At 46.0% G+C, this 26,181-nt stretch overlaps 1 protein-coding gene across 2 annotated transcripts in view; it reads left to right on the top strand.

Moving 5' to 3' along the window:
- Positions 1 to 18,687, top strand: part of KLHL18 (kelch like family member 18) — a 44,146-nt gene extending 25,459 nt beyond the window's left edge. Inside the window, exons 4-10 of one of the 2 annotated variants that reach the window (XM_050942726.1) lie at positions 1,907 to 2,105; positions 5,042 to 5,202; positions 5,497 to 5,633; positions 7,932 to 8,154; positions 11,611 to 11,715; positions 12,558 to 12,669; positions 15,205 to 18,687. In XM_050942726.1, coding sequence (XP_050798683.1) covers positions 1,907 to 2,105; positions 5,042 to 5,202; positions 5,497 to 5,633; positions 7,932 to 8,154; positions 11,611 to 11,715; positions 12,558 to 12,669; positions 15,205 to 15,591 — 1,324 coding nt within the window. In that variant the 3' untranslated portion in view covers positions 15,592 to 18,687. Of the gene's footprint in view, positions 1 to 1,906; positions 2,106 to 5,041; positions 5,203 to 5,496; positions 5,634 to 7,916; positions 8,155 to 11,610; positions 11,716 to 12,557; positions 12,670 to 15,204 lie in introns of both variants that reach the window. The other variant, XM_050942725.1, reaches the window with a different exon arrangement.
- The last annotated feature ends 7,494 nt before the right edge of the window (positions 18,688 to 26,181 follow it).

Below are 26,181 nucleotides of genomic sequence, written 5' to 3'. Positions count from 1 at the left end.
GTTAAGGTTTTTATGTATAATGAGATACATTTGAAATCCAGTGGGTTCTGATCACATGCCTCAGGAATAGCCAGAACATGCATGTCTAGTTCCAGTTTTTACAGGAAGGATATGATGACTGTGCGGTTTTCTACTTTGATTTTACTATGTGTTCCTGGGGATTTTCTGGGTGTTGGTGACCTCACAGCTTGTGAGGAGGTAAAGTCCAAGGTTGTGTAAACCTTTGCTTGGCAGGCAAAGGCTGCTCTTTCCCTCCACTCACAATATCTAACTCTTTGTGTTGTAAAGTACTCTTGGTTCACTCCATTATTAAACGTGCCACAGTGTTGTTTTAAATGTTTGGATCTTTATGCCCTGTAAGAGCTGGGCATTGCCAGACCTTCAGGGTTCTGTACCCATCCTCTCCGTGGTCATTTCTTGGATGCTCAGAATTGGTTATCTAAAGTTTGAAAGCAACCATGAAGATTCTCTCTTCAAAGGATCAAATCCAAAAAGGCAACTTCCTTGTGGTGGATCTCCCCTTGACCCCTTCTGAAGACTACGGAAACTTGTGCCTAGGGTTTATTTCCATTCAGGCATCAGGACTGAAAGGAGGAGGAAGGAGCATAAAAGGAAGGTGCCCAAAGTTTGACCTTTGGGCTACAGGCAGTTTATGGAGTCTTTGAATGGTAACACACAGCCAGTAAGCTCTTAAATATGGAGATGTGGTCCCTGGAAATGCCAACCATGCATGGCTCCATCTTGACAGAGCATTCTGTTTGCTGCTGCTGTAGTGAATGGTCTTGGCTCAAACCACTGAGTTTGCCCTGCTGTGGTACGGGTGACTTTGTGGGTCCCCAGTTAGGCAAAGTTGAGGCATCTCTGTCAGTCTGATTCTGGGCATTGTAGGCCTAGTTTAATGGTGAGGCAAGAGTGGTACCAAATGTTTCCACAAACTATTTTCATTTGGGTTAGAATAAGAGAAACAAACAATGGTATTCTGACATGTCTCATAGTTATATGACCCGTAAATACTGTGAAACAACCAGAATGGTCATCTCTTGTTGAATAGAGATGCACAGATCTGGTGACAGAATTTCTCCCTTAGATGGGAGTTTCCAAATCTCCCATAGCGTGGACTTGATTTTCAGCATTTTTGCAAGTTTTAGGAAACATCTGTGCTGATAACTCCTTGCACCGCACTGTTGTTTAAAGCAATACATTTTCAGTGCTTTTGTGCTGCTTTATGATAGCATGCAGCAGCACCTGTTCAGCTGGTCTGATCACTAGTTCATTTCTGCAGGGATTGTTCCTGCATTCTGACCTTTAATTGCTAAAAGACATCCTCAATAAAGCTTTGTTGGCCAGGAAAATCAAGTAAGAAGAGGTGGCCGACATCTCACTTCAGTAATTAGCAAAAGTGCCTGGTGAAAACAAACAAGGTTTGTAAGTTTCTGAAGAACACACTTATCCTTGCTGTCAAACCAACAGGTTTCATTCCTGGAATCTGAAATCAGACTTATGCACGGAATAGCATTGTGTAGACTCTTGCACTGCTACTCCTACAGGTTACAGCCTTGACTTTAGGAGACCCACCCGGGGAGTGTACATCAGTCTCTAGGTCCAGTCAGTCTTTGGTAGTTCAGAGAATGTCAGCAAGGGAGCTTATTGTCCGTATGGTGCGATTCCCCTTCCTCTTAATTTGGCATGTGTCAGTCCATGACTGTGCATACATTGGCCAGTTTAACCTGCGAACTGGTGTCTGTTGGAAGGGTGAGTTCTCCAATGTGGCGCATCCATCAGTTTCACAAGGTTACATTTTTCCTTGGTTCAGTTTCACATTCACTGCTTCTTTGGACTGCATTAAAACCGTGTAAATTGCTAACTCCTCTATTAAAATAATGTTAATTTGTATCCCCCCCGCAAGGCTTCATCCTAAGAACTGCCTGGGTGTACGTCAGTTTGCAGAAACCATGATGTGTGCCGTGCTCTACGAATCTGCCAATAGCTTCATCCACCAGCACTTTGTGGAGGTGTCCATGTCTGAAGAGTTCCTTGCTCTACCCTTCGAAGACGTGCTGGAGCTGGTTTCAAGGGAAGAGCTCAACGTCAAGTCTGAGGAGCAGGTATGTGCACCACCTGGTATATGTTATAGCAGAGGCACCTTTTGCCACCAGAGGATTTGAAACCACTGGGGCAGTCGCACAGCACGTCTGGGTGAGAAGTTGTTGAACTGGTCCATTCAATGATCAAAGCTGAGAAGATGGTCTTGTGGATGGTGGGTGTATGCCCTTGGCTAGAATAGTGGTGCTCCAACTCTTTCATTCTGTACATAACTTGTAAGAATTGGGGCTTCTCTCAGCTTAGTTATCAGAACACTGTTCTGGGGAGCATCTATTATTTGCCAAGCATGGCACTGAACTGTGCTGAAATGTTCATGGCAGAGAAACCTTGACATCTTGAACTCTAGTGATTGTGCCTCTTGCTTTAATGAGTGACTTCAGTTCTGGTGAAAGGTGCCAGGATCTCTGCTCTGGAGGCAGTCTCTAGAACTACAGAATAAACAGTGTTTCAGCCTTATTCTGGAGGGATTCCTTCGAGGATTGAGATTCTCTACAGCATTTTGTAATGAATCTTCCTCCTGAAATGGCCAATGAGATGGTCGGTCAGGTTGATGGCTTACATAATATGCAGGCCTTTGTACAAGGAACTGGACTGAACAACACCAAGTCACTTCACACAGGCCATTATAAATAACCGTCACCACTTTGATCCGTAGCAGCAGCAATCCCAATCTGAACTGGAGATCTGCAGCTGAAAGGCTCAGCATCCTGCTGCCAGTGCTCAAGCCATCGCATCCCCTGTGGTGATGCTAGGGGCTTATTCCTAGAGAGAGAAATCAGACTTCTAGAAAGTCCGGGTTGGAAAAAGAGGGCCCTGGTTAGGGGTATAAGCATCAGGTCTGAAACGTCTTATCTCCTTAGAACCTCTTGTTCAAATTTCAGGCATGCTCAGAGCAAGCTGCCTTCTTTTGAGGCAGGTAAACTTTAGCACAGGCTTTGTATCTTTTGTAGGAATTTAAAATGAGAGATCCTCCCCGCTGCCTGAAGCAGTTATGATTCCAGGACTCTCCTTGTGAGGGGCGGACTCTGTCCCTGTCCTTGGTGACCATTTCCCTTCTAACTGTTGTGCAGCAGGCTGGCCGCCACCCTCCACCTCTGAGCTGGTTGCATTTTAGTGCGGTGCAGCGTGCAGTTGGTTTTACAGTTGAACCTCAGAGTTACGAACACCAGAGTTAGGAACCAACTGGTCAACCACACACCTCGTTTGGAACCGGAAGTACACAGTCAGAGAGCAACAGAGACAAAAAAAAAAACAAATGCAGTACAGTATTGTTTTAAATATAACCTACTAAAAATACAGGGAAAGTTTTTTTAAAAAAAGATTTGATAATGTAAGGAAATGGTTTCTGTGCTTGTTTCACTTAAACTAAGATGGTTAAAACAGCATTTTTTTTTTGCATTGTAAAGTTTCAAGCTGTATTTAAGTCCAGTGTTCAGCTGTAAACTTTTGAAAGTTTCTTTTTTTATTTTGAAAGTCTATCAGGGATTTTCTAGACAGTATTTGGTCCTGCCATTAGGGCAGGGGACTGGACTCGATGACCTCTCGAGGTCCCTTCCAGTCCTAGAGTCTATTAATCTATGAAAGAACAACCATAACATTTTGTTCAGAATTACGAACGACCTCCAATCCCGGGGTGTTCGTAACGCTGAGGTTCTACTGTACAACGTTTTAGGGTCTTCTGGGGTGCAAGTTGCATTTAAAGATATGACTACCAGCTGATTTGTTGGAGAAATACTTTGCTAGAACCCTCTAGAGAACGGAAGTGGGAGGTTCTGGCTTTGTCCAGTATAAAATGAAAGGCTTGGAAACTTTGGTTTGATGTGTGTGGCTATCCAAATTTTCTCCATGACAACTCAATATTTAGCAAGTGTGCATGATGGTTAGTGGCCTGTTTCAGTGGCAAGATTGTACCACATGGTGGCAGCAGTAACCACAAATGCCAATAATCAGATGTTCACAAAGCAAAACTTTTTCTGGTACTCTTAGTTCAGTTCTTGGGAGAAGAGGGGCCGAACCCTGTAAACTGTTGGCCTTAAAGGCATTAATGCTGTTCCACATGAGTATTGTGGAGACCTCGGTTTAAATTCTTTTCTGCTGCTGATCAGCCCAGCAGGATCTCTGGGTGCAGTGGCAGTAGCCTGGTTAGACCAGTGGAACAGTGCCCCCTGAAATGGAAATTCTCAGCTGCACACCCAGAAGGTCAACATGTTGGGGCTATTTCAGACAAATGGGTGGGGAATTGATTCCAAATCTGGGCCCTTATGAAGAGTGCCCTGCGTTATAATGGACCCCTCTGGTGGATTCAGGAATGGCATTGATGGCCTCTGTGATTGAAAGGTGTATGCTAAGAATGGGGAAGGAATCATGTGATGAGCTGGATGTCAGCTGAGACATGCTGTACTCTGAGTGGCAAAGTGTAACTATCTTTGCTCTAGATCGGGGTAAGCAACCTATGGCACGTGTGTGGAAGGCAGCACGCAAGCTGATTTTCTGTGGCACTCACACTGCCTGGATCCTGGCCACCGGTCCGGGGGGCTCTGCATTTTAATTTAATTTTAAATGAAGCTTCGTAAGCATTTTAAAAACCTTATTTACTTTACATACAACAATAGTTTAGTTATATATTATAGACTTATGGAAAGAGACCTTCTAAAAACATTAAAATGTATTACTGGTATGCAAAACCTTAAATTAGAGTGAATAAATGAAGACTCAGCATGCCACTTCTGAAAGGTTGCCGACCCCTGGGCTAGATCCCTTGAGTAACTTCTGTTTTCCTGTGCACCTTGGCAAGACGTTCCTTTTATTACAGTCCATCTGTTCAAGTTTATCCTCATCCCTCCTTTTGTGAGCTGCTTCAGGACAGAGAAAACAAAATCTCATGTCTCCCCCAGGCGCAGAGACCTAGCAAAGAAATGGCTCCTCTCTCTTCTGGCAGGTATTCGAAGCTGCGTTAGCCTGGGTGCGGTACGACCGAGATCAGAGGGAACCCTGCTTACCTGAGCTACTGTCCAAAATCCGACTGCCCCTTTGTCGACCTCAGTTCCTCACTGACCGTGTGCAACAGGATGACCTTGTCCGCTGCTGCCACAAATGCCGGTGAGCTGTTCAGGAGTTGTCCAGTGTGTTTCGGCCTCCCTGCTGATAGTGTGTTGGATTGGCTGTCCCAGAGACTGAAATCCTCTCTCCATGAAATGGGAACATGTAGCAGAAGAGCGATTCCCTCATGCTGCCCTGCTGATGTGGCTAAACCATCACCTAGAAGGATTTGCTCTGTAGAGTAGAGAAGAGATCAGTTGACATAATCATTGGCAGATTCAGCAGAGGGGCCAGTTTGAACGGTGGTCCCAAGACCCACCAAACTATCGTTCTAACGTTTGGTCTTATTTTCAGGGACCTGGTGGATGAAGCAAAAGACTATCACCTAATGCCAGAACGTCGGCCGCACCTCCCGGCATTCAAAACACGTCCCCGGTGCTGCACGTCAATCGCAGGATTGATTTATGCTGTTGGAGGTCTTAATTCAGCAGGTACCTTGCATATCCACTTCCCACAACTACACAGTGATGTGTCTATTGAGTAACGGCATCAGACTGTAAACTTCATTCTTCACCCATACAATGGTGAGCAGTCTCTCCTGCCCTTCCCTTTTTCTGCAGCCCTGGGTTGACACTCATGCCATCTAGCCAATAAAATGCTGAAGGGGGCTGTTGCCAATTGTTGAACCTTTATCACTCTAGGAGTGCTGGCTGGATGGCTCAGAGGTGTTGTTTCCAGTTTTTGTGAAATTGCACTGAACAAAAAGCTGTTGCATGCATCTCTTTAAAATCATGGGGTCCAATGGAAGTGTGGAGAACCCTGAAGGCAGTAATAGAAGAACATATTGGCAGCAGGGGCTACTCGAGGCCCTAGCATGCCAAACGCGTGCTTGGGGCGGCAAGCCGCGAGGGGCGCTGTGCCGGTCGTCGCGAGGGCGGCAGGCAGGCTGCCTTCTGCGGCTTGCCTGCGGAGAGTCCACTGGTCCCGCGGCTTCGGTGGACCTCCTGCAGGCGTGCCTGCAGGAGGTCCGAAGCCGCGGGACCAGCGGACCCTCCGCAGGCATGCCTGTGGGAGGTCCACCAAAGCTGCGGGACCAGTGGACCATCCGCAGGCAAGCCACCGAAGGCAGCCTGCCTCCCATGCTTGGGGCAGCAAAATCCCTAGAGCCGCCCCGATTGGCAGGATCATGCATTGCATTCAAGCATACAACAGGTAAAATAATTGCAGTGCTCTTTGGTCTCTTTCAAAGAAGCAAAGCCTGTGTAGTAAAGGCTGTTTCCATTTCCATTATGAACCTTTCTGTTGTACCTTGACCATGAAAACGTGGCTCGTGCCACGCAAAGCTTCATCATGGGAACAAGAGCACGTATCAGTTGTTCAGTTTCTCTTTGATTTAGGCACACATGGAGTCACTCCAAGGACGGTGCTCCCCAGTATCTGATTAGCAGGGCGCACACAAGTTTTGTCCAAATAATCAGGAGTTTGGATGATGGACAGGACAGGAGCCTCTTCCCCGCAGTCCTGGCCAGGGGTCTCTGCGCTGCCCTGCTCATTTGCTCCCCTGACACTGGGGATGCAGAGAACTCGCTGTGCTGCCACAGAGCCATTGACACCCAATCCCTTCGGACACAAACGCCCCTGACCAGGACTCTGCCCCTCCAGGACCGCAGCCATCCCTGAACCTTGTGCCTGCAGGGATCAGATGTCAGCGGCCCAGCGGCAGTGGAAGGAGCCCTCTGCAGCCCTGCTGTTACTACCCTACTCGTTCCTTCCCATGACTACCCAGCTGCAGAGGGTTCCCCGCACTGCCACAGGAGCCATTCAGCAGGAGGGTTGCCTCCCCTGTGGCCGGGGACTCGTCTTCCTCGCAGTCCTGGACGGGAGTCTCTGCTCTATTATCTGAGCCTCCCTGCCTTGTTCCCCCAGCATAAGATCCTTGTGGGACAAGGAAGGGATTTGATAAAGCGCAGGTTCAGCAAGTGGGATTTCGGATAAACTGGAGTCCACACTAGTTCTTTAGGCCCACGGTCAACCTGCTTAAACCCAAGAAACTTACAATAGCTTTTAAAATGGGCTGCTGCATGGCATTTATCCTATTATCCAATGAACACACAGCTACTACAGGGCTGCTTCCTGAGACCTGGATTCCCTACCCTAGAAGAATGAAGTCAGCCATGCAGGAATGTTGTTGCTGTGATTCCAGGGAGTTGCCTGGCCCCTGCTATGTTAATTGTTAAGTCTCAAACCCGGCTACCCACTCTGAGCGTCCTGCCTGTGGTTTGATTGCAGGGGCTGGGCAGGGACAGGATATCAGGAGTCTGCAATGATTGTGGAGCCCAGTTTTACAGGAACTCCCTCCAGTGTTGAGCAGTTCCCCATCGGGGTTAGGTGCAGATGGGGCCGATGTGCTGATGGGGTCTTCTTGCACCTGCTGACGTTTATGTAGGAATGTGGAGATGCGGGGGCTGAGGAGGCTGCACCAACCCAGAGACTCGAATAGGGACCGTTTACAGGCTCCACTACCATTCCATAGCCTGGGGGGCAGGATCTCTTCTCTACTGCTGCCTGCACAGGCCATTCCTACAGATACTCAAGGCACTGAGTCCAGGTTTTGCCCTTAATGCTCAGAGCGCAAACCCTGTATCGCCATTATCCTTCCATGCATGGATGAACAGATGGGAAAAGTCCATCACTTTCTGCTTCTGCCCCCTGTTCAGCAGAGACACCAGAAAAAAAAGAAACCCAAAACCTATCACTTTTTTTAATTTGAGTAGCAAATTTTTATGCAGGTGATTCACTGAACGTGGTAGAAGTCTTTGACCCCATTGCAAATCGCTGGGAGAAGTGCCAGCCGATGACGACGGCACGTAGCCGAGTGGGTGTTGCTGTGGTGAATGGACTCTTGTATGCCATTGGTGGATATGATGGCCAGTTAAGACTGAGTACAGTGGAAGTTTACAACCCAGAGATGGATTCTTGGTCCAAAGTGGGAAGCATGAACAGCAAACGAAGGTACGTGAGACATACACTCCATTCTGTACAAAGAATTTGAGCGGGGAAGAGATGAAATGTTCACAATGGCAGGGAAAAATCTAGGAAGTGCTGAAAATGGCTGAGGCGACCTGGGAGATCAGAGTTTGCAGTGCAGTACAATAGGAGAAAGATCAATACACGTTTTGGGCTGCGTGCACAAAGGAATGGAACAGGAAGGGAATGGTTGCGCTTTACATAGCTCTGGTGCAAGCACACTTGGAATGTGTGTTCTGGCCTCCTCTTTACCAAAATGATTCACCGGAGGGACATCAGTGCAAGTCTAGAGGGATTGATGTACGAGAAAAGATGAAAAGCTACATATGTATGGTGTGGCTACGCAGTGACCAAGGGCGGGGACAGAACTCTGTTGGTGTAAGTGCTGGAGGGAGAATTATTTGTGGTGGCACAAGGAAAAATAAGATGAAATTGAGACAGGGATGACAGGCTGAATATCAGAAAGAATTGCTGGTAGATATGCAAGGATGTGGAATAGATTCCCAAAGGAAGTAGCAGAAGCCATGTTGCTTGGGACCTTTTTAAAACTAGACTCGATAAAGCAGTGGAAAATGTGTTGTAGGGAACGCTCATCCACTGGCAGGCAAGGTGATGAACACATGGGTCTTCTGTGTCTCTGGTGCACTCATGCATCACTGAGCATATAGACTCCTCCACTAGAAAGCATTGCCAGTTCACACAATGCAGGGCTTGCAGTCCAGGCTTTGCAGAATGAGTCCTGAGTGATCTTATGGCTGAGCGGAAGAGCTGGTGGTTTATATGCTGAGCAAGGGGAAGCTGATGCATTTCACACCAACCTAGGAATTATGTTGTGGTGGCACTTGGAGAGGCGCACAGCGTTATGTGGCCAACAATATTGAAAACCCACCTATTAACTCTCCTGGCAGCACTTTCTCTCCTTCTGCAGCAGCCTGTGGCTCGTTTATCTCCTTCCAAATTTAAATGTGTTTGTGGCTTTCAGTGTTTTTACTCTGGTTTCTTTTTCCTGCTCCTTGGTCACTGAGTTCTTAAATTGCCCACTTCTGCTAGCTTTGCAGCATGTTTTCCCCATAGTCGTTTGTGCGCCTTATTTTAATGTGGTTTCAAATGCTAATCGCTTGGGAAGAGCGTACTGCGTGTATCTTGTTACTTGAAATTCTGTGTGTAACCCAGATGCTTGGTGGCATCAGTGCGATTCTGCTGGGATTACACTCGTTCAGAGTGGTTAGCTGCTCTGTTCAAGCAAATACAATCTAAAGTCTGTAGTGTGCAGTCCGGGAGTTAAGCAGGTTGTGCCAAGTAAGCCCTGTTCAGACTGGTAGCTGGCCAAGGCTTTAGGTCTGGCTCCAGGGGCGATCTTGAGTGTAAAGTCCTGAAACCATTTCCACGCATATCATAATCTCTAGTAGGAAAACTCTGTTTTTGCATAGCTATGAGGTTCCTTGTATGGAGCTTTTCCCACAGTAAGACGACCGCTTTTCTTCCGTAGCTGACTTATTCTGCTCTTTGCATTAGGAACAAAGCAGCTGAGTTTGCTAATCCCCTAAACAACATTCTGGGCTGCAACCCTGCCACGAGGATCCTGTTCTGCTCGCACTTCACTGAAGCGTGCATCATGAGAGTGTTGTCGTTCCATCCTCGCTAAAACTTAGTCCTTTGAATCCAAGCAGAGTGGGTGTCCATAAGAGGGTGTTTTACACAGAGCAGAGTGCACCTGAAGGATTGTATCCAAGAGCTTGGCTTTTGCAGTCTATAATGGTTTTCTCATTGCATGATGAGTGCTGAGAGGAAAGGGGGGGGCGCTTTAAGAGGAGAACATAAATGTGAAGCTGCAGGTTTAATTTGAAGGTGGAATCCCATTGTCTCATTCCTTAACGTGCATTGTGAGCCAAATGTTTAACCTGTCAAATACAATGGAGAGCTGATCAGCTTAATGGAGTTGACATTGGTACAGTAAAGCAATTGCTGTCTATATAAGGGTTTTGTACTGAAGCCCATCACCATCTTCCACACAAAATCAACAGCAAGAGCAAAATCCCTAGTGGACTTCATGGAGTCTGTAGACATGCGGACTCACCCCTGCGGCGCCTCCTGCTGGTTGTCTTCGGGAATTAGCTCTTTTTCCAGCAAGGAGCGCCCTCTGCAGGCCAGTGATCTGCCTATCCTCTTGGCCCTTGTGTCCCTTCCCGGGACCCCAGTGCCCTTTTGCCTGGGATGCTGCCCCCGGCAGTATCCCACCAATCTAGGTCTCCCCTCCCTGGGGAACCTCCAACCCACTATCCCCACTTCACCTCAGTTTTGGCTACTGCCCAGTTTCCATCTAGCCCCCATTCACTGGGGCAGACTGCAATATCAGCCACTCATCATAGGCAAAGTGGTTTGGACCTGCTGCCTTTGCCTACCCCTTGGGTTGTCCCCTGCAACCCGCAGTACCTCTTGGCTTTATGCTAATCCGCAGCCTGGGGCTTTCCAGGCTGGAGCTCCCCAGCTCCTCTGCCTTTCCCCAGCCCTGCTCCACTCAGGTACCCTGCCTCTAGCTCCCTGCAGCCAGGCCCTTCTCCCTCTACAGGCAGAGGGAGACTGCTGCTTCTGGGTTCCCTGGCCGCCTTATAAAGCCCTGTGGCTCAGTTTGGGGCGTGGCCCCAGCTGCATCCACTTCCCCCAATCAGCCAAGGTTTTACCTTGCCCAGCCCCAGCCCTCTGCAGGGTTTTTCCAACCCCTCCAAGGTCAGAGCGGGTGCTCACCCCGCTACAGAGTCTATGGCATGTCTCCCTTTTCAGGGCCAAACCTCTTCTTGGGTTGGGAGTTGGAAGGGGTAGGGGAACAAAAGGGGACATTTGTATGGGGACTTAATGTAGAAAGGTCTGTTACTGTGAAACCAGTTTTGGGGCCAGACAGGTGGTTTAGCACACTGGTGATGGGATACTGAGCCTTTCCCTCCTAGGCTGGTTGGTTGATTCCATATTAGGTCAATAGTGACCAAAGTGTGCTTGGTTGAGTTGACCATCTCAGACCACTTCCTAGCTTGCTGAACCTCCGCCACCAGTCAGCTCCATGGGTGGCCACAGTTGATAGAGTTAAAAAGGAGCAAAGACTAAACATTACGCACCCTAGAGTTGGTTCTTTCAGGGCAGGATCGAGGCGCATTTGCAGAATGTTATAAACAATTTCTCTACATCTCTCATGCTGTTTTCTGATTGGCTGCAGTAGACTTTATTCATGAACATCTCAGTGTTAGCCAGATGCTATGGTCATGCAGGCTACATAAATATGTAGTTCAGTACTGTATCTATCGACCTGATTGTCAAACTCCCATTTCCACGTTAAGCTGTTTTATCCGCCAGGTGTCAGCCAAGATATGTTGAAAAAGTGTGTTTTGTAATTCAACATGTATCGTTTGCCCAAAGCAATCTAACCTGGTGTTGTGCACTTCATTGCAGTGCAATGGGAACAGTAGTGCTGGATGGGCAGATCTATGTATGCGGTGGGTATGATGGAAACTCATCCCTCAACTCCGTGGAAACGTACTCACCAGAAACAGACAAGTAAGCTTCTGAATGTACTACTGCTTCTCCCACTGGGCTCTACCCACATCCTGAAGCATAGAAATAATAGTTGAGAGTGCTGTTTTTAAAACCAATGAGCTACGATATGCTGGAAAACCTTTTATTTCCTGTATAGCACTATATTTGGCTTCAAACCATGCGCACTCGCTCGAGAGAAGTGAATAGAGTAAAGTTTTGATACAGAGCTAAGGCCCTTCGTTTTCAGTTTTACTGATTTCCCGCCCTCCCTACATTCAGGTACATGGAAATACTGATTTGTCTTAAGAAAATTCAGTACGTTACATGAGAGAGATCTGTTTGTTAATATCCAAATAGTTGAAGTGTAAATACAAGACTGTTAAAGTACGGTGACGTAGTCAAAGACACATGTGTACATCCTGTTAACATCCAGTTCATGAAATAAACCACAGCATTACGTTATTTTTACTTTCAATACTCTTACTTTTCCCTATTGTTGCTTTTTTCCATCCTTCCGTTCCCCAATATTATCTCCAGTATTTACCCAGAAATTGGTGAAGTTAATTTATTGTGCTGATATTCACCCAATTATGAATCTTTGTAATAAACACTGATAAATTCTAGGGAATTTTTTTGTTTATTTAAACAAAATAAAATCTGAGAATGAAGGGCCTTGTCCAGAGCTTATAGATGGTTGAGTGAAAAATACTGGAAACTCAGTATCTGAAAGGCTTCTGGGTCTTCTGAAACATTTGTATAATCGATGGAGCAGCTCATTGAATGTGTTTTATGTGGAGCTACATGAGCTCTGCCTTTGGAAGGAAGAGACTCTTGCACTTCTGCTATTTGCTTCTCTTGGCAAGGTGGACGGTAGCGACTCCCATGAGTTCGAATCGCAGCGCGGCTGGAGTCACCGTGTTCGAAGGCAGGATCTATGTGTCTGGAGGACACGACGGTTTACAAATTTTCAGCAGTGTAAGTCTGAATCTCAGAGCCCGTTCTGTACCACGTTGAGTTCTTGTAACTTTGTGCTGATGAAGTTGGAGTAAGAATACTGACCAGAGATCGGTAAAAGGGCAGGTGGGAAAGCTTACACAGCTCCCTAATCTAAGCACACAGCTCTTTAGTCCTGATCTTTAACGGCACCTGTTGATCTAGTCCTGGATGGTTCCTGAGCAGGGACTGCTAACTGAGCCACCCAAATACCCACTAGGGGCTAGCCTGAGACAGTGCAAATCCTGCTCTCTTGTGGCCTGAGCCGAGAAGTGAGACTGCTGCACTAGTCGACTTGGTTCTCACCAGTTCCTCCCTCTTCGCTTAGTAAATCATTTTAGCCTCGTGTCTTTGGTCCTTCGTGTTTCTAGCACCATTAAAACTCCCAGGTGGCCACGATCATTCTATCTGCTTTCTTTGCCTGTTTGTGGGATGTTGTTTCAGAAACTATTGTGACCCTTTAAACAAATTCAGAATGCAGCGGGAGTTGACCGTGCAGGGCAGAGCTGCTGTTCCTAGTGTGATTGCAGTCTCAGTCCTAATTTATAGACTTCCTTATTTTTTTATTCAGAAAAGTCTGTTATGGGGGTTCTCTTCTGCCCTACTGGGCACAGAAGTGCGGTTTGTTGTATCTGAATTAGTCTTGCCACCCATTAAGTGCTCTTGGAACATTAGCTTGTCAACTGGAGGTCCAGCCTTCAGACCGGGCTGTAATATTGACTATTACTGCCTTCCCTAGCAGACTAGGAAAAAATCCTATTGTCTGTCAGCCTGGGATGCCAAAAAGCTGAATCTGGGCTAACATAGCAGCCTGCCTGGACCACAGCTTTGCCATATTCCTCCTTGAGCTCCACCAGTTAGGTCTATTGCTGCTATTCAAGAAGAGGGATGACTGACCATGCACTCCAGAACTACCACAGGTACATTCTGATGACTGTATTTTCTTGTTGAAAAACCATTTTGAGATCCAAGTTTTCCTTGTACAAGTCTAGATAAAATTATTACAAGGTGGGAGTGCACAACTGGTTGAAAAACCATACTCGAAGAGTAATTATGAATGTTCGCTGTCAGTCTGGGAGGACATAGCTAGACAGCAGGAGTCTGTCCTGGGTCTGGTACTATTCCATATTTTTTTTATGACTTGAATAACGGAGTAGGAAGCATGCTTATAAAATTTGCCGATGGCACCAAGCTGGGAGGGGGTGCAGGCACTTTGGAGGACAATATTAGAATTCAAAATCAACTTAATAAACTGGTGAATTATCTGAAAACAACACAATGTAGTTCAGTAAAGACAAGTGCAAAGTAATATACTTAGGAAGGAAAAATCAAAGGCACGATTACAAAATGGGGAGTAACTGGCTAGGCAGTTGTACTGCAGAAAAGGAGCTGGGGGCTATAGGGGATTACAAATTGAATAGGAACCAACAATGTGACCGAGTTGCAAAAAAGGCAAATATCATTCTGGATGGCATTAATAGGAGTGTTGTATGTAAGACACCAGAAGTGATTTTCCCAGTGCTGGTGAGGCTTCAGCTGTAGTATTGTCCAGTTTTAGGCACCACACTTTAAGAAAGATGTGGACAAATGAGAGAATCCAGAGGAGAGCAACAAAACTGATAAAAGGTTTAAAAAACCTGACGTAAGGTTATGAGGAAAGATTGAATAACACTGGGCATGTTTCTTCTTGTGAAAAGGAGATGGTGTGTGTGCTTGGGAGGGGTCTTCTCATAAGTCCTCAGATTGTTACGGGCCATTATAAAGAGGACGGGAATCAATTGTCCTGCCTTTGGCAGACATGGAGAACAAGAAGTAATGGATTTAATCTGCGCAAGGAAGATTTAGGTTACATATTAGGAAACCTTTCCAACTATAAGGATACTTAGGCACTGGAATAGAGTCCCATCCCTATCATTGGAGTTTTTTAAGAAAGAGGTTAGGCAAACACCTGTCAGGGATGGTCTAGGTTTACTCAGTCCTGCCTCTAGCATGTCAAGGTTGGATTCGATTTCCTGTTCCAGCCCTACGATTCTATGCCTCTATAAGCCATATGAAAGGTTAGCAAGAATGGCTGGCTGAAAGCTGAAGCCAGACAAATTCAAATTAAAAATTAGACATGCTATTTTAAAACTGAGTGTGATTAACCATTGGCGCCACCTACTGAGGGAGGTGTTGGAATCACCACCACCATATCTCCAAACAAAGATTGGCTACCTTTCTGGAAGATGCTTTAGCCAAGTGCAAGTTATTGTATACCTTTATACAGGTATAACTGAGTATAATTTAGTGGCCTGTGTTAAACAGGGGGCCAGACTAGATGAATTGATGGTCCCTTTCTGCCTTAAACTCTAAATCTATGAAGTCATGATAAAAATTTCCTAGTCTGCCTGTAATTATCTTAGTGACATATACTTACCTGGACTCAAGGGCAGGTATCATTTCTTGTCCGTGTGCAATGCACAATGCAGGGGTACTAATGCCAGAACTCACTCAATGTGTCGACACTCTTAACTGCAGGTGGAGTACTACAACCATCACACAGCCACGTGGCACCCCGTCGCAAGCATGCTGAACAAACGTTGTCGGCATGGAGCCGCCTCCCTGGGCAGCAAGATGTTCGTCTGTGGCGGCTACGATGGGTCTGGCTTCCTCAGCATCGCCGAGGTGTACAGCTCCATGGCGGATCAGTGGTACCTGATTGTCCCAATGAACACTCGACGGAGCCGCGTCTCCCTGGTAGCCAACTGTGGCCGCCTGTATTGTGTGGGTGGCTATGACGGACAGTCCAACCTGAGCTCAGTGGAGATGTACGACCCAGAAACCAACCGCTGGACATTCATGGCTCCTATGGTGTGTCACGAGGGAGGGGTTGGTGTGGGGTGCATACCGCTCCTCACCATCTGAACAGGAAGTATTGGTGGCCGTCTTCAAGCAACAATCCCTGGAGAGGTTTGGCGAGGGTTTTATGATGTGATATATCAAGAGGTACATTCTAGGTGCTCAAGTGTCATTCGCGAACACAAACGGTTCAAAAGAAAGTCGCCCTGCGATTTTTTTGGGCTGAGGCTCCACAACAGATGAATAATTCACCGTTCAGATCATGCGCGTGTAACCTACTCCCTTCCCTTCCCCCACACTTTGGTCATTATGTGGATCTAAGGCTAGGCAGATGCTTCCTTCTCCTAGCCTTTGCTTCAGGTACTGCGTTGATCCAGACGTGGTCTACTTCTGGTTATGCTGTTGGGAAGCAGTGGTGGAGTCTATATGTTGGTTTGACCCTGTATAAACTAATATTGGCCAGATCAGTGGGTGAGAGTATGTATGCAGTATGTTCCGGGCAAAAGACCCTAATGCCACGATTCAGTTTATTGTTAACTGCAGGAGCTTGAATATAGCAAACAGTCCTGTTCATTCTGTTTCATTACCAGGCACTTTGGATTTTACCCACTCTTAGCCCCTCCTGTTTTGTTTCTCACCAGTATTGGTTCTTAGAAGCCCATGAGTGGGTAATCCTTGGAGATGTGTAGCTTCCTTAATTTCGGAGGATCTATCCCTATGACCAGTGTGTTTCATTTACGTCTTTTGAATGTAATTTACTTTATTCTGCTGGATCAGGAAAATTGGATGTAACCATTAAGAGGATGACAAATGTTTTCCCCTTTCACATTCTCCAAAAAAATAGATTAAAACATCTAACAGTACTAAAAGACTGCTGAGAAAAAAATTGAATATAAATGATACTAGCAGCAAACTTATATTTAAATAGGAAAAGTGCCAAAATGTTAATTATACAGATATCTTTTTTTTCAATTAAATCTGTTTTAAATCTTTTTTCCTTTCACAAAACTTAGGCATTGGTTTCCAAAATACATATTAGAAACAGCTCGATTGCAGTATGGTCAAGATCTGTCCTTTTGATCTTTTGCGCAGAGATGAAAATGTAGCATCTCACATGTTCTTTGTTTTGGAAAGTTCCTGCTGTGCATTCAGATGTTTTTGATTTCACAAAAATGTTTTGTGGGTTTTGAAATACGCACTTGGCCTGCTGTGTTCTGAGCTCTTACATCTATTGTTGGTCTGTTTGACAACTGTCTTTCACTTAAGAAAGCTCAAATACAGACTAGTCCTTAACAGAGAGATAATGCATAGGTAAAGACAATAAGGGTTTGTGCAAGGGACGTAACTTGGGCCCCGGGAAAATCACAACATGCACAAACTTTCAGCGCAGCTGAAGGTTTTGTTAAATCAGTGTCTAGCTTTTTCTGTTTAGCTACACTGGAAAGATCTTTACAGCACGCTTGGTTGATGCTCTGTTAACCTAGCCATGCAGCCATTTTTTTACAGCCAAACAATGACCGTTGCGAAAGTGTGAAATTGTGCACATCCTTCACTTAAAGGAGAGATGAATGTGAAAGACTATTAGCGACCAAGCTATCAGTCTGGTCTTTCCCCAGGAGTCCGTGCCCATATGTTCCCCACTGTTGTTTTCCTATCATGTAGCCCTATACTGGCAGAAGATAAGGCATTCTCTTCCCCTTCTTCCTTGGTTCTTTGCCTTTTTAGTATCCCTGTTTCTCCTCTTCTGTAACGATTGCAAATGGAAGGACATGTGGATCCTTGTGTTCTTACTGCAACTGCAGTGGCACGTGCCACTTGACAAAGAGATGCTTTGGAGTGTCCGCGTTTGCACCTGTGCCCTGGAGACATGTCAGATGCCTTTATGTTGCCTGTTAACCTTTGTAGACCTGAAGAGTGGATGGCTGGGTCCAAGTCTGAGTCTTGTCCTACATTGCTGCCCATCTAGCTACTTCAGGCACCGAGATCCGGCTTTACAATGATTTTTTTTTTTTAAATGCCTCAAGGTTACAAACTTTACCCCTTTTTTGAAAGCAGATCATCCCATGATGATTTGGTTGAGGTAAATGTGAGTGGCCAGCACATGGTATGGTTGTGGACAAGTCATCAGAGTTCTCTCACGTCTGAGAGGGGGACAATTCTTTGAAACCTTCTTTTGTGCTAAATCAAGAAGCAACAACGTTTTCAAAATCCAAGTAGGTCTATGACTGCGTTAGTCAGTCCAAGCATGAAGCCAGCACTCTGCTTAACTTCCATCACAGAGGGGTTAGAGTAGCGCATGACACTGACAGCCTGTGTGGTGTGCAATATCTAGACGCAGCAGGATGAGGGAAGGACAGCATGGCCTGGGAGAGACCCCTTTGAACTTGGGGATAATGTTATAAAATGATGTGAAATGTATTTATTAGCTCTTCAGTATTTCACTGCATGAATATGATCTGTCACTAATCTAGGGCTTCCTTCTTAGCCTACTTCCTCCTGTATGCTCCTTTAGTGAAGACCTGGTCAGTCTGTGAGAATGCCAGCACAGGCTTCTGATGAGATGAGCAGCTGGGAAGGGAAGGACGCTGTATTCCAACACTAATCTCTTCCATTGACACAAAGGGACATGGGGAAATGATAAATCTAAGTCCATTCCTTTTCGTGTATGCTTTTTTATGTTTGCATCTTCCTCTGCAAGGGCCAGATCCTGTGAGACCTTGAGCACCCTAATTTTGGTCACTCAGTGGGAGCTGAGCATGCTCTGCATCTCTTCAAACAGAGTCCTGAGTCTGAATTTCTGCGCGTCGTCATGAGTTTTTTGTTTTGTTTTTGTTCATATAAAAAACCTCAATGCTGCTTGGATTTTTTTCATTGGGTGTGGATGTGGACGTCTCTGTTTTCAGGTACCATGTATTGTAGATGTATAATATGAGCATGTGTGGTTCTAAATGTGAGTGGTTTGTCTAGGGATCAATATCTATTTCCTGTTTGTATACATTTACCAGCCAATGGATCGTGCTTGAGGATAAACATTCGTTTGGCATTTCCATGCTGCTAAGACTTTTTTTTTTTTTTTTTTAAACATTGGCATCAAGACTAAGGTGGTTTTCGGGCCATGAACTGAAAGATGGTAGAAAAATAAAATTGTTGTTTGCCACTAGCTGCAAGGCTTTTAAACTGTGTATCTTGGGGAAGGAGTGAGTGTGTGTGGCTGGGGGAGGGGGGATTTTTGGTTTATTTGCATTTGAAAGTAAAGTGTGTGGCAAGGAAGGAATCAGCAATTTCATTCTGTTCATCTTCCCAACTTGTGTTTTCCACTCTCAGCCAAGCCTCACTAGCAGGGGTCTGAGTGTGCACATTTCTTTAGGGGCCCATGGACCCTGTCTATTACGGGGCGGCTCCAGGCACCAGCACACCAAGCGCATGCCTGGGGCGGCAAGCCACCGGGGCGCTCCGCCAGTCGCCACGAGGGCGGCAGGCAGGTTGCCTTCAGCCGCATGCCTGCAGAGAGTCCGCTGGTCCTGCAGCTTTGGTGGACCTCCCGCAGGGGTGCTGCCGAATTCGCGGGACCGGGGGCCTCCCACATGCAAGCTGCCGAAGGCAGACTGCTTGCTGTGCTTGGGGCGGCGAAATACCTAGAGCCGCCCTTGCTGTTAATACTGGAGTTTCTGTGTCTTTCTTAGCAGGGGCGTTGCGTTGGCTCAGCAGCTGTCGAGTCATTTGGTGCCCACTTCCATACAGCAACCGTGGTGATTGTCATGGGGTTGCTCTCCTAGGGGAGAGGATCATTTGTCTCCTGCCTCTTTATTAATCCATCATCCCAATTTTTTCCCCTCAGCGAGAATGTATTTGCATCACTGAGTATGTAAATATCCTGCAGGCCCATCAGAAGTAACCCAAGGGGTGTGGAGAAGGAGAACTCTTTCAAAACTGCTTTTACCCTTGTGACTCTTTTTCTTTGCTTAAGGATGAACTTTACTGCCCCCCAATATGCAGAATGATTGGTAGGTGCAGTTCTAGAGTTCCACTGAACCTACTTGGGGTAGATCTGCTTGTACCATGATGAGTAAATGAATGTGCCTTGTCAGGAATGAATTAGATATACCGAACAAGGGAGTCCTAGAGGAATTAAACTCCTTGTGTTTTGGGTAATCTCAAATCGCTTTGGGATAGTTCTCATAGTTTCTCAAGCCATCTCCATTAGCCTTGCCTTGAATGGTCATTCCAAGAGTTCACTTGGCAGGGAGATTGGCATGGTTCTAGTGGACTGGGAATGCCTGACCAAACCCTGTTTCATGCCCATAAACAGCTGGTGGGCTAATGGTTACTCCAGCAGCCTGTTTGCTAATTAGGGAAGCTTTGTGCTTTTTCCGAGTCAATCTTATGCCTGTTTGCAGAGAACAGATTCCTGACCGTGTTCAGAGCAGTTCTGAGGATTAGCTAGAACAGGAGTGATCTGGATAGTAAGTATTCCAAACACATCTTTAATAATGTCTTTAATGCCATAGGGTTGCAGGAATCCTCATCCACTACAGCTATGATTTAGGGACAGTTAAAGACTCATATTCAAGACTCACTTCCTGGCTAGCTGAACCAACAAGCTGTAGCAAAGAGAACACTTTGGAGGGTCGGGCGGGAAATGTTGCTAGGGGCTCTCTGGCTGCCTGCATTCCCACCTCTTCGGACACAGGTTATGCAGAGTGCACCCAGAAGTTTGAATATCTTATAACATTATTCCCCACAAAGTGAGCAGCATCCTCTCTTTACAATGTATTTGTGTTACAGTTAACAGCCTGGATCAGGGCCCCTTGTGCTGGGTGCTGGACAGGTGTCTGGTAAAAGATAGTCCCTGCCTCAGAGAGTTTCCTATCTAAATGGTGAGAGGGTTAACTGAGGCACAGAGTCCACAAGGTCACACAGCCAGTCCGTGTCAGAGCCAGGAACAGACCCCAGGTCTCCTGACTCCCAGTGCAGTGCCCTAGCCACTAGATCATACTGCTTCCTTTTTCGGGTCACTGTTACAAGCGGCAAGGAAGGAGAACCAGCCTGGTTTTAAAATCCCAAATCCACAGCAGAATGAAATCACAATAGTACATTTGTAAAGCAAAGTCCTTGAAAATTACTTCTTCCTCTTCTCACCAAGACTTGAGTTCACATTTGTTTCTTGGTCGCCTACAGTTGAGGGTCTCCCTAGCCCCCAAAGCTGTGGAAGGAGTGCTGTCCCTCTGGCCTGGTGTCTGGGATAGCACCAGCTGCTGCAAGGGAAATGCACAGCCCTGAACTTGTGAGGCCTAACTGGTAGGTAGCCTGTCTGGTCACCATTCTATTCAAATACATGTAGAAGAGCCATTGATCAAAGCATTGAAGTCCGTAGAGCAGGGCGCACTTACACCAGCTGAGAATCTGGCTCTGAGCATCCTTGAACTGCACGCCGAGGAGCTGGTAGAAGAGTGTATATGCCCATATATACCCAAATATGGTGATTAGGAGGCTGTTGACCCATTAGCTAGCATGGAACAGTGCAGAGTTAGGTCTCTTGCTGATTGGTTACTAATGGAAAACTAATAGTATTTACAAATTTAATATTCGAATCAGTTATCCAATGGATGGGGTGTGCCTGTGACAACCTGGGAGGGATGAAGTTGCTAAATCAACTCTTAAGCTTCCAATGGGTTTGAGACATTCGGGCCACTCAAATTTTTTGACTAGGCTCTTCCTAGAGCCTGACGTGGCATAACAGTGTTACAGATCTTGCTGAGCGTTTTCTCTAGGCTTTTAGCACACTTCGTACAGTTGTGGTACCTCCCCAAAGCAATGCCCAGACAGCTGGGTTGGGGAGTTCTAAAGCAAGGCTCGCATGACCTCATGATTTCCTGCTGGTGTAGTCCACTTCTTAATCCAAGTGGCATGCAAATGTGGGACGTACTTGCCTTCTGTTTTACAAAATGCTTTTTGCTTCCTCTTTGGCAGTCGGATGTGTTCGATAACAGAAGGACTGTTACAATGCAGAAAAGCATATGGAAGTATTTATGTGAGGCCACTTGTATAAGACAGCGGGGGCTTTTTCACTGTTATCTGATAACCAATATTTGAGAATCTGGCTCTTTGATTTTTCTTTATTGGATTAATCTAAACCCTGTCATGGTTGGTTAGCATCAGAGCTGACAAGCATCAAGATTATGAATTCAGCCAAGCTAATGCATATTTTGCTCCAAGTCTCAGAGCAGCTGGTGGGAAGGGGTTTGCTTCAAAGAAGTTGGGAGATTTGTTAATGTGATAACTGTGTCCAGTTGTAACAACTCTTGGAAATGATAGTAAATGCCACCTTTCCTTTGACATTCTCAATCTTTGCCTACACAAGCTCACCTGGGTGTACGTCCATGCGGCAGGACAGAAGACTTAAGCCAGGCCTTTTGACTCCTCCTTTTTGTACACATGATCTGATTAGGGTTTCTTGAGCTATTGAAGGTTGGTTGAATATTAACTGCTAAAATGATAGGACTAGATGGGTGACCAAGGGCTCTGTTTTTGGCGATGATTCACCCTGATCAAAACATTTTATGTCTAAATTTTAATGGCCACAGCAGGAGGTGGGATGCTGGGCTTGATTGGCTATTGATCTGATCTGATTTGACAAATCTTTTATGTTCTTATCTATCCATACCAGCTGCCTTGAGCTACAGCAAATAACGGAGTCAGCTCAGTTCTGCAGCTTCAGCTTTCAACAGGCATGAGAGCACGTGTCTGGCAGTGTCAGCTCTGACACCATTAGTGAAGTACCGACGATGTACCATGCATTCTGCCTGTGGCAGAGGTGTTGCAGGTCCCATCTCTTGTGTGGTATTGGAGGGGGGCTTTTGTTTCCCAGTAGTGCAAGTCGCCCATTCTCAAAGGAGAAATGAAGTGTCTAATGCCTCCTGCTCTTCCAAGGTATAAACAGGGTCCACAAAATGGTCTTCAATATGCAATCTCCCTCCTCTGGGTTAGCAATGTCTTAGCCTAGTATCTCCCCACCACCACCACTACCCAACACCAGGGAGAGGAGGTTGGCTGACGGGATTTCCTGCGACTGTAGGGCCTATTTCCGTTCCTCCGTCTGTTCACGCATCCGGGCAGAGTTCCTATGGGCGGCGTCCACTGGCTCCCTTGACGCCTTCGAGGAGCAGTGGGCCTTGTCCGGGGTTCTCTGCTCGGTGTCCCCATCAGGTTCCCTTCGTTTAGCCCTATGACCTCACTCCCGATCCTGTTTTTTCATTAGTTGTCCCCCGTGATTACTTGGTGTCCCAGACCTGTAGGTCCTCCCCTTAGGCTGGGGGGAGGCCCTTTAGAAGTGCTGCTGGATGCCATCCACCCCTGCTGGATGCCAATAGGACCACCACTACCCAATCCTTTCTTCTAAGAATCTGCCAGACCTAGCAGATCTGCAGCCACTACCTAGCCTTTCTGTCTGGTTCCAAAGCTCTGCAGACCAGATAGGAGAAGAGGGGATCTGGGCCTTGTTTCCACCAGGCTGGCCACATCCCCATAGGCTATAGTGGAAAAGAAGCCCTCCAAGGATTCCCCTTGTGGTATGTCAGTCTGCTCCCTGTGCTTGAGACTGTCGTCTTTGTGAATGGTTGGTCCGTGTTCCTGAACAAAAGAGAAATGAGAACCAAGGTTACCTTGTTCTTTGAAGACAAGTATGATCCTAGTCTTTGTGCATGTTTTAGGTGGCAGGTGTACTACTCTAGTGAGAGGTTTACTCACTATTCAAAGAAGAATTGAGTTTGTTTTGAATGAGTTTGGGAAGATGGCTGAAGCATAGTTTGGTACTATCTATGCAAGCACGTACTGAGCCCCTGATTCTCCAACAGGCCTTTGTAGCTGGGTTCTTCAATACCAGAGAAAATTCTCTGTGGGATGAGGAGAACTTAAAAATGTTTGATTCTGGAAAATGAACATTAAGGAAGCCAGTGGGATGTAAACTGCGTGGGAATGGTGCCATTTTCACCTTGTACATCCCTTTTGTTTCAATGCATTGTACTATAATCATGACTTTAAGTTAAAGAAAACCAAAACTTTTTTATAATTTTAAAATTTGCTTTAAAAAAAAAAAAAGCACATCCCACCCCCGGTTCTGCAGCTTCTACTTATTGTCATCGCGTGGCAGAGCGATAGAAACGTGAATTGCTTTGATTGTATTTTTTGATGCACAAAGATCCAATTCCCCTCCCACGTGGCTAATCATGTTCTCTGTTGTGTATATGTGAAAAGGGCACTTTTATGGTAACTTCATCCTTTTTTTATATTAAAAAATAGTAGAAATGTTTAGTCTGCCCGACTGTTGTGATGTCCAACTGTTCTATATGACAGTTCCACGTGTCTATATTGCAAGTGTCATCTTAGTCGTGAAACATGCTCTACCCTAGCGATCACATGGAAAGGAGGAGGTTTTCCACCCGGAAGTGACGTATATATTAAACCTGATCTCGGGAGGGCGGGGGATATATTGTAAACCTGAGTGCAGCACAAACTGTGGCCTTGTCTAGGATTAAACACTTAAAGAGTTGGTCTTAAACATGGCTCCAGCTAAGGCAGTTCACAGTCCTGGGGCAGTCGTTGTGACCAGATGGCTTTAGAATGTTGTTTAAAACCCTAGACTGAACTGTGGTTCCCATTTGGCTTGGCCCCATCTACACTGCCTGACCTAACTTAGAAACTGATTTAGCTGGCATGAGAGGGAGGGATAGCTCAGTGATTTGAGCATTTGCCTGCTAAACCCAGGGTTGTAAGTTCAATCCTTGAGGGGGTCAATTAGGCATCTGGGGCAAAATCTGGGGATTGGGTCTGCTTTGAGCAGGGGGTTGGACTAGATGACCTCCTGAGGTCTATTCCAACCCTGATATTCTATGATTTTAACTTTAATTTGGAAGCACATGGGGATGCAGTTTGAGAAATTGCCTTCCAAGGGGAGACCTGGACTTGTACAATGTGGTGGGGGTTGGAAGATCTTGTGTGTCAAGAAGGTGGAAGGCAAACAAAACAACGATTTAGGCAGGGGATGGGAGTTCGTGTGTTGGCATTTTACCAGTGGAGACCTGGGGTCAGATCCTGCTTGGTGTATAAGGTGAGTTTCTCTCCTCAAAGTCCATATTCCTGCATAGCACCACACACACTAATACCATTTCCAGCACAGTTGGGTCCCAGTCTTTGCTCAGTGATGGGGAATACTCCTCCTTTGCTGTAGGAGTAAAGTGAAATGTCAGAGCCTGGGGCTGAGGAGGAACCCACCCTGCAATTGCAGATGGGACTGAACTGCATTGGAGAAGCTTCTCTCCCTGGTAGAAGCTTCTCCTGTACTCTGCTTTACCCAGTGATATTAATCCTATCACCCTTGTGAAGCAAGGTGTAATCACAAACTGAAAATCCAGCCGATCCCTTTCCCTTGGACTGATTCATGTTCCCACCTTATCCCTTCCTCCTGCCTCCCCCACCAAAGTCAGGGTATGGAAGTTCTCCAACATCCAGTCCATCCTCATGCGGAAGTGTGCCGCTGTATCTGGATGTGGATTTCAGACCAGCCTTCGTTAACTTCCTGCCCCTCTAAGGCTCCTAGTGCAAAGCAACAGGATATGATAATAAAATAGACCAGTGGATTCATTAGGCCCTTGTCCGGGAAAGTCTGAGGAGGAAAACAGTGGGGCCAAATTCATGGCCGAAATCAGTGGGCTTACATTAGCTTCAGTTCCCACGCTGGATGTGGGGGTATACGGGAGAAATTGTGTAAAGGTTGATTTCATGTATGTATTTATTCATTTCATTTTCCTAATAGACTACTCAGTTGAAGCTTTAAAATTTTGGGACTTTGTTATATAAAATTGCAGCAGCTAATTTATTTCAAGATGTACCAATGAGAACACAGATACAGATACTAATGTACAGAGCTCTCACCTCCAGTCACCATACAGGGCGGATTCAGTTGCCTAGCAACTATCCAGTCTAAAAGAACTCGGAACTTAAGGGTTTTTTTTGGTGATATACGTTGCACTGTAACTATAAGTGTACGTAACCATGAAATGTGGACAGATGGCTAAAGACAGGTAGTATCACACAAAGTATCCATGGTGAGAAGGGTGAGGGTATGGGGGCAGCTGGTAGATCAGGAAGGGGTACGCAATGAAAAGTTTGGGACCTCTGCACTATCTTAGTCTAGAGTCGTTCAGTGGGTCCACTGCCTGGAACGAGACTGGAATTGAAAATGCTGTGCATATGTTCCCCTTCCTGGAACTATCTGCACTTTTTCTCTTGTTGCACTCTGTTTCCATTTGTCAAAAGGCACCATAGACACTTCATGCCATTTGTCCCCTAGGGTGAAAATCTAGAGCTCAGTGACTTCCATAAAGCACCCCCGTGTACAAATAAGAACATATAATATAAGAACGTAAGAGCTGCCATACTGGGTCAGACCAAAGGTCCATCCAGCCCAGTATCTTGTCTACCAACATGACCAATACCAAGTGCCCCAGAGGGAGTGAACCTAACAGGCAATGATCAAGTGATCCCTCTCCTGCCATCCATCTCCATCCTCTGACAAACAGAAGCTAGGGATGCCATTTCTTATCTATCCTGGCTAATAGCCATTAATGGACTTAACTTCCATGAATATATCCAGTTCTC

The sequence above is a fragment of the Gopherus flavomarginatus genome, chromosome 2 (assembly GCF_025201925.1).
Source record: "Gopherus flavomarginatus isolate rGopFla2 chromosome 2, rGopFla2.mat.asm, whole genome shotgun sequence".
Classification (NCBI taxonomy): Eukaryota; Metazoa; Chordata; order Testudines; family Testudinidae; genus Gopherus; species Gopherus flavomarginatus.
Note: the sequence above shows the minus strand (reverse complement) of the source record. Positions and strands in the feature narration are given on the sequence as shown.